At 51.3% G+C, this 10,841-nt stretch overlaps 1 protein-coding gene across 2 annotated transcripts; it reads left to right on the top strand.

Annotated features, from left to right (window-relative positions):
• The first annotated feature begins 785 nt into the window (after positions 1-785).
• SERPINH1 (serpin family H member 1) lies at positions 786-8,969 on the top strand. Of its 2 annotated transcripts, XM_019514527.1 has the most exons (6): positions 846-891; positions 1,745-1,788; positions 3,738-4,351; positions 4,917-5,015; positions 5,570-5,802; positions 6,652-8,969. In XM_019514527.1, exons 2-6 carry the CDS (start codon positions 1,781-1,783, stop codon positions 6,952-6,954), a joined length of 1,257 nt encoding a protein of 418 aa, XP_019370072.1. In that variant the 5' UTR covers positions 846-891; positions 1,745-1,780; the 3' UTR covers positions 6,955-8,969. The 2 variants fall into 2 exon arrangements, with proteins under 2 accessions (XP_019370073.1, XP_019370072.1); XM_019514528.1 differs by lacking the exon at positions 1,745-1,788 and having other exon boundaries at positions 786-891.
• The last annotated feature ends 1,872 nt before the right edge of the window (positions 8,970-10,841 follow it).

Below are 10,841 nucleotides of genomic sequence, written 5' to 3'. Positions count from 1 at the left end.
CAGCTGAAGAGGCCTGAGACGATAAAAATAATACTCACAAAAAGGACACTGAAAATAGAAATACAAAAGCTTTATATTTGCATATATGCAACGGGACAAAGAAAAAACCAATGATCTAACTAATGTCCATATTTAGAGAGTCATTTCCCCATATCTCCTTTATTTGCCAACTGATTATTATAAAACGCAATATGGAGTCGGGGGTGGGAGGGCTTCTTATTTTAGAGGCCCCTCATATTGCGAGGTCCTAAGCTTAAGCTGCCATAAACCTAAATCCAGCGCTGTCCCAGGCCTGCTCAGTTTAAAGAGCCACTTGAGGGGAGCCATGAGAAGGGTACACAATGAAGGGAAAGTCTCTCGGGATTAATAATTGCGTGGCAGTGCAAGGACTGGGGGCCGACAGGGAAACCAAGCAGGAGCTCAATTGAAACCGAACAAAAGGCAGCTCTTTTTCACGTGCCCGCGTGCGACTCAGAGGAGGGTTTTGGTTGGAAGGACACAAGCGGGCAAGCTTCTTTGAACAGATGCGATGTCTTTTATTAGACCAACTGAGTAGTTGCACACAGACAAGGGGGCAGGGGGGTTTGAGACTCATTCCCAAGGGTCTGGACCCCGTCGGGGAGGACAGACAGCCGCCCAGCCTGGGAATCACTGCCCAGACCTGTAGTGCAGGAGGCTGCAGCAGGGGAGGACCAGGGGACCGCCAGCGCCTGGTCCTCCCTCCCTCCCTCCCTGCCCCAGCACCGGGGCGGGGACGGGGGCGGGATGGGGACGGTCCCAGCTCCGGCTGCTCTCGGCCATTTCCAGAAGTTTCCTCCGGGCGCTTATAAACCCCTCGCGCGGCTGCTGTGGGACAGAGCGGACACACGTGCAACCCGCAGCGCGACCCAGGTGAGACCCCGGTGCGGGGCGCGGCTCCCCGCCTGTGCGGAGAGGGCAGATCCATGCCAGGATCTCCCCGCACTGCAGCCCTGGGGGGAGCAGCAGAGGCAGCTCCTGCAAGGGAAGGGTGAACTGTTTTTTTGGGAGGGTGCTGGTGTGTGTCTGTCCATTTTGGGGGGCTGGTGTGTGGGGGTCCCCGGGTTCCCGAGGAGGGGGCGCAGGAGGATGCCCGGTGCAGGGTGGGTCCCCTCCTGCCCCCAGTCGGGGAGGGTGGACGCGGGAACAGGCTGCCCCTCGGTCCACCCTGGCCCCCCTCTCCCGGCTGAGGGTCTGCATGAGCCGCCTGCCCCTGCTCCCTCCGTCCCTGGGAGCCCGGGGGACCGCCGAGCGCAGGTAGGGACGGGGCATGCGCTGGCAGTGCTTCACATGGTAACCTGGCCAGAGCAACTCTACTAACACAGCCGCTTACTTCTCTGTGCATCCGCCCCGCTCTTCCTGCAGCTCCAGAAACCTTCTTGTCTAGGGCACGGAGGCTGTGAGAGCCCGGCAGGGTCTGTGGGATGCAACGCTGGGGTTACTGGGATGCCACGCTGGCATCTGGCTCTCCCGGCATGCCCCTCGCCGCAGGGCTGAGGCCTGGGGATGGGTGGAAGAGGTCCCTGGAGAAGCAGAGCGCAGCGATTTAATTGCAGTGTCGGCCTGCGGGTTGCCGTCTTGCTAATTAAAGGGCCTCGCAGGCGGCGCCAGGTTGTGGTGGGGGCTCCCACTGGTCCCCAGCTGAGCCGCTCGTGGCCCTGCCTGATTTGTCGCAGTCTTTGCGCCCGTCTCGAGAGAACTACTTCACGTGTCTCTTTTCTTTCAGAATGAAAAAGGCAAACGTTGACCTCACTATGAAACAATGCCAAGGTATCTTTAGAGCAAAACCAAACCAGACCACAAACCATTTGTCTCTGCATAAGCCCAGGCGTGCATCCATAGTGGGGAAAGGGTCGAACGAGCGGCTGTGTATTTATAGGTCCAGCCTTTCCTTCAGATGGCCAGGGCTAAAGAAATCACTCTTCATTTTCAGTCTCTCCAGCCTATGGTTTCGAAGGGTTTTAAGTTAAAAAATGAAGCCTCCATCCAAGTAATTCCCACCCTCTGGGAGACGGGTTCGCTGTGGAGTCTGCTTGCTTGTGGCTACATGCTTAACTGCTTCCTTTTGTGTCTGTAACTCCCTGGGCTGCTTCCCCCCCGTGAATACCTTAACCTCCAAGCTGCTATTCCAGCTGCTTCCTGCCTCTGCATGCACGAAACCAAACGTGAAGTCAGCCCCAGGCCCGGACGAGGAGGGAGACACGACAGAGGAATGTAGCTTAGCCACTTCCCCTGGCACCGATGCCCGAGGAACTCCGTGCTGGGTCTTTGGCCACCATAAAGACATCATACCAAAAAAGCAATCCCCAACCCATTAATGGGGTGAATAGGACTGGAATTTAAATCCCTAATTACTTAGCAGGAAGTAGCTTTGTTTAAGGACTTTGAGATGTCGATGAAGTGAGATCTAATAGCAAAGCAAAATACCAGCAGCGTTCAGGGCTATGCTTTGCTACAAATATTTTGCGAATTGGCTGCACTAGTGAAGCCCTCTAGACCAGTGGTTCTCAACCTTTTTTGTACCAGTGCCCATCTGAAAGTATCAATCGGTCTCAACTCAGTGCCCCTCACTCCTGCCCCGCTGCCCCCAGCCCCTCGGTGTGGGGCGGGTTGGTATGTGGGGCGTGAGAGGCCCCAAGCAGGCTGGGGCTCTGCCAGCTTGCAAGGGAAAAGCTACGGTTTCCCATGTTTTTCTCTGTTTTTAAAGTTTGTTTGTGACCCTTTCCTTTTTGGGTCACAACCCACCGGTTGAGGAGCACTGCTGTAGTGGGCACGGGTCTCACAGCAGCACAAGGAACTGAACAGAGCTCCCAAACGAGACGAGCCGGACCGACGAAACCCATCAATTTATAAATTGCAGCAGAAGTGACATGCGTGCAGCCCAGGGGGTTGCTGGTATAGCTGCATGCCTGTGGCATCCCCCTCCCCACCCCCACTCACACGCTGGACTAGCTGTGCTGGCAAAACCATGTAGCGTGGCCCCCCCTGCAAGCAATCTCTGAAAGGATGCTGTGAGCGCCCTCGCTCGCTCAAACACGATCCGTCTCGACCGATTACTGGGAGCTCAAGAGCTCCATCTAGCTGGCAGAAGCAGACAGGTTTTCAGCCACCCTCGTCCTCCACAGTCCTCGCCTGCAGAGGTGCACGACTGCAGTTTGTGGTGCTGTGTCTAAAACTTGCGGTCACAGGCCCACCCAGCAGCAATGATGTTGCATGACTGCTGGATGGTCTGACAGCCTTTCAACCGCTCCTAAGCCGATCTGAACCTCTCTGAGTTGGAAAGGTCGCAGCTTTACCCCCTGGAGCTCTGAACCTCCTGCCTCTCTGAGCAAGTCACTTCAAGAGGCCAAAAGCAAAGCATCCTTGTTATATATTAGTTAGAAATCACTCTCTTACACTCACCAGATTGCAGTCTGAACTCAGGCATCAGCTACCTGTTTGCTACGTGCGTGCTGTAATTTATCTCTGCAGACAATCCCATGCACAACTTCAAAGGGTGCAGGTTGGTGTTTGCAAAGCAGGGAGGCTGGGCTCGTGCCCAGTTTGGAGACTGGTCCCACATTTAAGGTGCCGAGTTGCGAGCCATGAAGACAAAGACAGTGTGCCATCGTTCGAGTCTAAGAATAGGGTTAAACGGAAGAGCAGAAGCATAGACTAGGCTCAAGTTTGCTTAGAAAGTGGTGGGTTGTCCTAAGCCAAAACTTTCTGTTGCCCTGCAGGTTCCCCACGGTGCCGGTCTCTACTGAAACCATGTGGGCAATCCAGTTGTTGGCCCTTGGTGTCCTCGTGGCCGCAGTGCCTTCTGAAGACAAGAAGTTGAGCGATAAGGCCAATGCCTTAGCAGATCGCAGTGCCACCCTGGCCTTCAACCTCTACCACACAATGGCCAAAGACAAGAACATGGAGAACATCCTGGTGTCTCCTGTGGTGGTGGCCTCTTCCTTAGGCCTGGTGTCTCTTGGTGGCAAGGCTGCCACAGCCTCCCAAGCCAAGGCCGTCCTCAGCGCCGACAAATTGAACGATGACTACGTGCACAGCGGGCTGTCGGAGCTCCTAAACGAGGTCAGCAACAGCACGGCCCGCAACGTGACCTGGAAGATTGGGAACCGCCTGTATGGCCCCAGCTCCATCAGCTTCGCTGACGACTTTGTGAAGAACAGCAAGAAGCACTACAACTACGAGCACTCGAAGATCAACTTCCGGGACAAGAGGAGTGCCCTGAAGTCCATCAATGAGTGGGCCTCCCAGACCACCAACGGGAAGCTCCCTGAGGTCACCAAGGACGTGGAGAAGACTGATGGAGCCCTGATTGTCAATGCCATGTTCTTCAAGCGTAAGTCAAGTGCCCAGGGGTCCCTCGGTTCTTGAGACAAGGGATCACGGTCAAGCTAGCTAGGCATGATGTTTGCTCTTGAGCCCACAATATGCTTCAACTTCTCGAGGTAGTCAACAAGCAGCTCGGAGGGCTTGGTTCAGCCCCTCATTCATGTGAGTGGGTGGAATTGCACTAGGATAAAGGAGAAGAGCATGTAGCTCAAAATTCACTGGAATACAAAAGGACTTTATGTACCAGGGGTCTTTCCTCCAGAGTGAAATGCCCCGGTGTAGAACAAAGGAGCCATTGTGGGTTAGCAGCAGCAACATGGAAGAGAAGCCTGACCTTTAGGAGGGGGGGAAGTAAATTGCTTTCTCCAGCTTATTGTCCCAGTCTAGCCTCTCCTCAAGTTTTAAAAGCAATAGCAAAAATGACACTTCTTTTAAAGCAAAAGCATCTTCTAGTGCACTGTCCCAGAGCATGCCACATGCGGCTTATCAGCAGTGGGTTCATTGAGCTGTTGGACTTAGGGCTGTGTGCTCCTCTTCTGTAATCGCTGACCCTTCTCCTTCTGCTTCCTTAGCTCACTGGGACGAGAGGTTCCACCACACGATGGTGGACAACCGTGGCTTCATGGTGACCCGTTCCTTCACCGTGGGTGTTCCCATGATGCACCGCACAGGTAAGGTTTTTGAGCTTACCCCCCAAGATCCCCATTGCTTTTTTTTTTTTTGCTATTGATTTAAAGACATTTGTGGAAGCAGATGTAGATACAGATGCTTGTCCATGAAGAACAGATGCCATAACCATCAGAAAGGGCTTTGAGAGTAATGGCTATCACTCAAGCAACCCTGGTTGCATGGGGCCAAATGGATAGCAAGTTTGCAGATGGTATTGCACTGGGGGGAAAGGGACAGTGAACGTCTGCCTGCGCCTAGGGGGCCCATCCTGGCTAAAGCATGCCAGCGTCCACAGCGAGTGTCACACAAGCAAGAGGTGTGCATTGCCCCCCACTGCCTTGGGTTCCTCAGTCTGATGGAGCAGGTACCTGCTGACAGCTGGGAAAACTGGGAGCCGTCTTCAGCACAGATTTAGAGCAAGCCTCAAGCTTGCTTCTGTGGAGTTCTGTGCAGGGTGGCTCAACCGCTCTGCCATTGCACCACTGGCATGAGAAACTTTCAGCGGCTTTGCTTGTTCCCCACGTCTCATTGTTCTGCCTGGGTTTCTCTTCTGAAGGTCTCTACAACTACTTTGATGACGAAACTGAGAAGCTTCAGATTGTAGAGATGCCACTTGCTCACAAGCTCTCCAGCATGATCTTCATCATGCCAAACCACGTTGAGCCTCTGGAGAGAGTTGAGAAGTTGCTGACCAGAGAGCAGCTGAAAATGTGGATCAGCAAGCTGAAGAAGAGATCAGTGGCCATTTCCCTGCCAAAAGTCAGCCTGGAAGTTAGCCACGATCTTCAGGTAAGCTGTCTCCTGGAGCCAAAAACCAGCCTGGTGTGGAAGGAAACCTTTGATTCTTCCTTGGGTGCTTCCCCAGCTGTTTCCCGAATAGACATCTCTTGGGATGGTAGGCTTCATGGCAGGACAGCTGTCATGGACGTACTTGCAACATGCAGCCCTAAGCAGAGCCACGCTGAGTCTTTAGCTGATCTGCAAATGAGGAGCTCCCTGCTCTAACTACTTAGGAGTTAAGATAAGACAGTCACAAAGCTGGGGGTTTTTACAAGCAAGCTCACTTGGTATAAGCGACCTATTTTATTATTTGCATGCAAGAGTAATTCAGTAGGACCACGATTTAGTACTTCTGTTCAAAGATATGATGATATGATAAAGATATGATAGATATGTTCTGCCCATATCTATAAGCAAGGCTCTGAGGTTGCAGCGGTATCGGCTCATTCACAAAACTCTTCCTCCAACTCCTCCACTCATTGCAGGATCCAAGTCAAATTTGCCCACCCTGGAGCCACACCATGCTGTTATCACCCCCTTGGATTCACAGATTCATAGAAGTAGGGTTGGAGGGGACCTGAGCAGATTATCTCGTTTGACCCCCTGCCCTGGGCAGTAATGAATACAGGGCTTTTATGACCCCTGCTAAGTTTAAGCTCAAATGACCCCAGCTAGGTAGTTATCAAGCCTCCTTTTAAAGATCCTTATCCAGAGTCCTCGCTGCATTTGACGTGAGCCACTCTGCATTTCTACCGGTGGAGTGGAAGGCAGACTTTGGCTTCCCAAATCGATGACGAGATGACTGCATAAAGTCAGCCTCTTCCATCAGCTCTAACTCAACTCTTTCGTTGATCACAGAAACACTTGGCCGACCTTGGCTTGACCGAAGCCATTGACAAAAACAAGGCCGACTTGTCTAAGATTTCTGGCAAAAAAGATCTCTACCTGTCTAATGTCTTCCATGCTGCTGCCCTCGAGTGGGACACAGAGGGGAACCCCTTTGATGCCGACATCTACGGCCGAGAAGAAATGAGGAACCCCAAACTCTTCTATGCTGACCATCCCTTCATCTTTTTGATTAAGGACAACAAAACTAACTCCATCCTCTTTATTGGCAGGCTGGTGAGGCCCAAAGGGGACAAAATGCGGGATGAGTTGTAGTTGGGAATTTCAGGGTCACTTTTTCTTGTTTTAAATGGGGAAATGTTATTCCATATCCTTTACGAACTGATGGGTGCTATTTGGACCAGAGTGCATTTTGATGGTAAATCCAACGTACACTTTACCTCACCCAGAGTAACCCACCAAAAAAAAAATAAAAGGGCCACCTCATGGGAGGAGAAAGGGGAAATTCTCAAAGGGAAGAGGGGCAGGAGGAATACGTTTCCTGGGGCTTGACTCTCAATCAAAGCTATGTCGGCTGAGATTTTAGGCTGTTGCCAGGGTTCCCTTCCCTGTAGTACATCGAGTCCTTACAGTAAGTGCCGTGACAGTCTCCCAAGAAGCATACCATTCATTGGGACTACTAGAAAGGTGCCACCCAACCCACTTCCATGTCCATCACTTGCCTGTTTGCCGTAGACACAGGGAACATAGCTCTGTCCCCATTTTGCCCTCCCAGCTTACTTTGTTCTTTAAAGGTATATTATGCCCACTGACACAGGTGTCAGCATTACTGTTTCCTTGCACAGGAAGCTGCTGGCTCCATGTGGAAGTTGGCGAGTCGGTGCCTTTATCTGTCACCTATATTTTTGCTCAGTGAAGGAAAGGAGAGGATCCCGTGCGCTCCAGGGAGAGTCACGGCTACAGTCCTGACGGTAGAGTAGAAAGGGACCCTGTGTAGCTAGTGTAAGTGCCTTCTCCCTTTTATGATGGGGAACAAGCTTCTACACACAGTGGTCCAGGGAAGCAGATGCTGCAAGTCTGTGGGCCATGTGCTTGCACCTTCAACAGAGCTCAGCCCTGCACTGAATTGTGCAGGACTTTCTGCTTCCCCTGCCCCCCCTTATAAGAGCAGAACAAACCAAAAACACATAGTCTCCTCATCTGCAGGATCAGCTTCAATCAGCATCACAGCAAGCACTTGATGGAAAATGAATCCTACTTCTGAACGGTGTCTCAGCAAAGAGGCCCAGAGCCGAATAGAGAAAAACCCCTTTTCACTCGTTCTTTTTGGATCGGGGCGAAGGCTTTCCAGTGGAGAAGGTTGTTTCTCAACTAGCTGCGTGGGTCCCCAAGCCATGGGTGACAGAGGGTGACAGTCTCTAGGGCGATCCAGCTGACACTTTTCAGCAGCAGGAGACCCACAATTAATTAACACCAAACCAACGAGAGAGAGTTCATTTCCGTTGGTGTTTTTTGTTTGTCAGGGTGCAGGTGGGGCAAGAAATAGTTTACAGGGCAAAGGGTGTCTTACTAGGCAGACGGGCTTGTCCCTTAAGAGTCCAAACAGATGTCAATGGAAAGGCACCTGCTGGGAGCTACAGTGGGCCTTTCATTTCCATATTTTTAAATATGCAGATTGAGACTTCCCCCATAAGCTGGATTCCCATTGACCCCTTTCTAAAAAGGACATCCCCAGGCTCTTGCTCTTTATTGACTGACCTGGACAAGAAGAGCTGTACATTTTCATAATTACATCTGAGAAACTTCAATGTGCTTCTCAGCAAGCGTCACAACTAACTCCAGTCGAGGGTTGATGAGGACATTGAAGCACGCGTGCAGTTCTCACATGCCTAGCCAAGTTGTAGAGCTAGTAATACTTGAGATTGTTAAAAGTGGCAGGCTCTTTGCTTGATTTGGCATTGATGCTCAGTGTCATCCACCTGCTTAGATGACAAAACTGGCTCCACGAAGAGTTCCTCTCATTCATGTTCCTTTCTAATCCAGTCCACTTTCACAGTCCTATGCATAGGCCAAATACTGCAGCGGCTGGGTTTCAGCACTACAGAGGAACGTTTCCGTTAACTTATTAAAAACCGGTGCGATTCTTTCCTATTGGTCTTATTCCTAAGATACAGATATATAATTTGGGCCAAAATTGGACCTGACCTAGTCTCTCTTAGGTAGCTACAAGTTACAAAATCACCGTAAAGCTTGTGTGCCCAGAACTACATACAGGTCAGCCTGAAGGGCATTGCTGTTCTTCACTCCTCCATAGGTGAGTTCTGAAAAAAAAAAAACCAAAAAAAAGAGAGAAAATCTCGGGTATATGGGGAAGGTCTTGGGGTATAACCAGAAGGCACAGGAAAGACAATATGCAGTGTATATGCTCAGACAATACTCCAGGGAATCTGCACTGAAACCCATGTGCTATTGCACATCCTGTAGGATGAGGTGGGTGGGAGCGGGTGAAAACACTGTGGGAGATTGTGAATGATTTGCATCATGTGGATGCAAGCGTCTGATTGCCTTTTATTTTGCCGAGTTCTTGTACCACATAACTATGACAGTTGTATAATTTTGCAATAAATTTTTTTTTCAATGACTCATGGCCCTTCTGAAGCGTAGTTCATGATTAAGGAGGGATTTCCATTGCGTCGGGGCAGAACACGTGGGGCTTCAGCACCTACCTAGGTGAAGGGACAATGCGCAGCAACACCAGCCATGGGTGGTAGTGTCAGGCTTGAGGTCGATGGCAGTTCTGGCATCAGCCAAACTTTCACACAACTTGCCCGAAGCATTGCAGAGCCAGGGGTAGGTCCCCCAAATCCTGACACGTCCTCTTCTGTTGAAGCTACTAGCTAAAGCTCTTGCCATAGACAGGTATGCAGTTGTCTGCAAGCTCCTAACTCAAAACCATTGCAAATTAAAGTCACTTCAGGGACTACCCCTGTTCCTGGGCCCTGTGCCAACGTATGTGACTTTACAAGCTATGTCTTTTTATTTCTAAAAGTTTCCCTTTGCCCTGCTGATGTGCAAACGGCCCAAAGGAACGCAGGGAACGGATTCACTCGCATTCCCCTGTAACCACTGGACCAGGCATCAGACACTAGAGCAGTGGGGCACCAGCCTTTTTAGCAGGTACGCCATAAATTATCCCTAGAACCAAGTGCTACCCTGACACAACCTCCTGCACACCACATGCAAGCTGTCCTTCACACCTGTACTGCAGGGTGGCCACCCCAAGATGATCTGGGCAGGATACATTTTAAACACAGCTCTGTGTAAGTGGATACAGCTAGTTCTGCTTGGCAAGGAAGCATTGCAAAGAAGAACCTGAACAACAGGCAAGTTCAGAGGCAAAGGAGCAGTGGAGAGCACAGCATAAAGGAGACCGGAGGAAAAAGTGTGGGTTTGCCCCCGTTGCAACAGATGGCATGATTGAAATTTTATTTATTTTTGTAAAAATATGTGTCTCTCTCTATATATGGTTGTATGTATCTACACTCTTAGTATCACTCCACGAAAGAAAACCTTCACCCATTACAAAAACCGCACCCGCGCACCTGTGCAAAGGCCCGCTGGCCACCCGGACCCGTTACAATATCCGCATTGCACGCTACGCACACAAGCAACTCCTGGTCTCGCAGACCAGACCGACCCTTCCCTTTCTTCCCCACCCCGCTTACAGGGTCGCGTACTCAGTTCACCTGTCCCCTATTATCGCTGTGGCTCCAGCTCCCACCGGAAGACCCACAGCTGCTGTTGCTTTCCCCAGTTCCACTTGTCTCTTCCTTGCTGTCATTGTCCCCTTCTCTGCTCGGGGGGGGAACAACAAACAAAATTAAAAAGACTGTCCCAGACAGCAGCTGGGCTGCGCAGGATGTGGCAGAGGACCTGCTCAGGCCTTCTTGCAACAACCTGGCCTCACTCCATGCTGGCCATGTGTGCACAGTGCAGGCTCACATGCACCTGCCACCCCCGAATCTCTTAAGCAGCTGCGTATAGTTTCATAGTTTCATAGCTGGTCGGGTCGGAAGGGACCTGAGCAGAACATCAAGTCCGACCCCCTGCCATGGCAGGAAAGAGTACGGGGGTCAAACGACCCCAGCAAGGTGATTGTCTAGCCTGGTCTTAAAGCCCCCAGGGTAGGAGCCAGTACCACT

The sequence above is a fragment of the Gavialis gangeticus genome, unplaced genomic scaffold (assembly GCF_001723915.1).
Source record: "Gavialis gangeticus isolate Ggan-Ray unplaced genomic scaffold, GavGan_comp1, whole genome shotgun sequence".
Lineage (NCBI taxonomy): Eukaryota > Metazoa > Chordata > Crocodylia > Gavialidae > Gavialis > Gavialis gangeticus.
This window is presented reverse-complemented; position numbering and strand designations above follow the sequence as displayed.

Bases quoted from the DNA above. Each gene is read 5' to 3' on its own strand.
- SERPINH1 (XM_019514527.1), top strand. The intron at 4,352-4,916 runs GTAAGTCAAGTG...CTGCTTCCTTAG, and splicing joins CAATGCCATGTTCTTCAAGC to CTCACTGGGACGAGAGGTTC. The intron at 5,016-5,569 runs GTAAGGTTTTTG...TCTCTTCTGAAG, and splicing joins TCCCATGATGCACCGCACAG to GTCTCTACAACTACTTTGAT.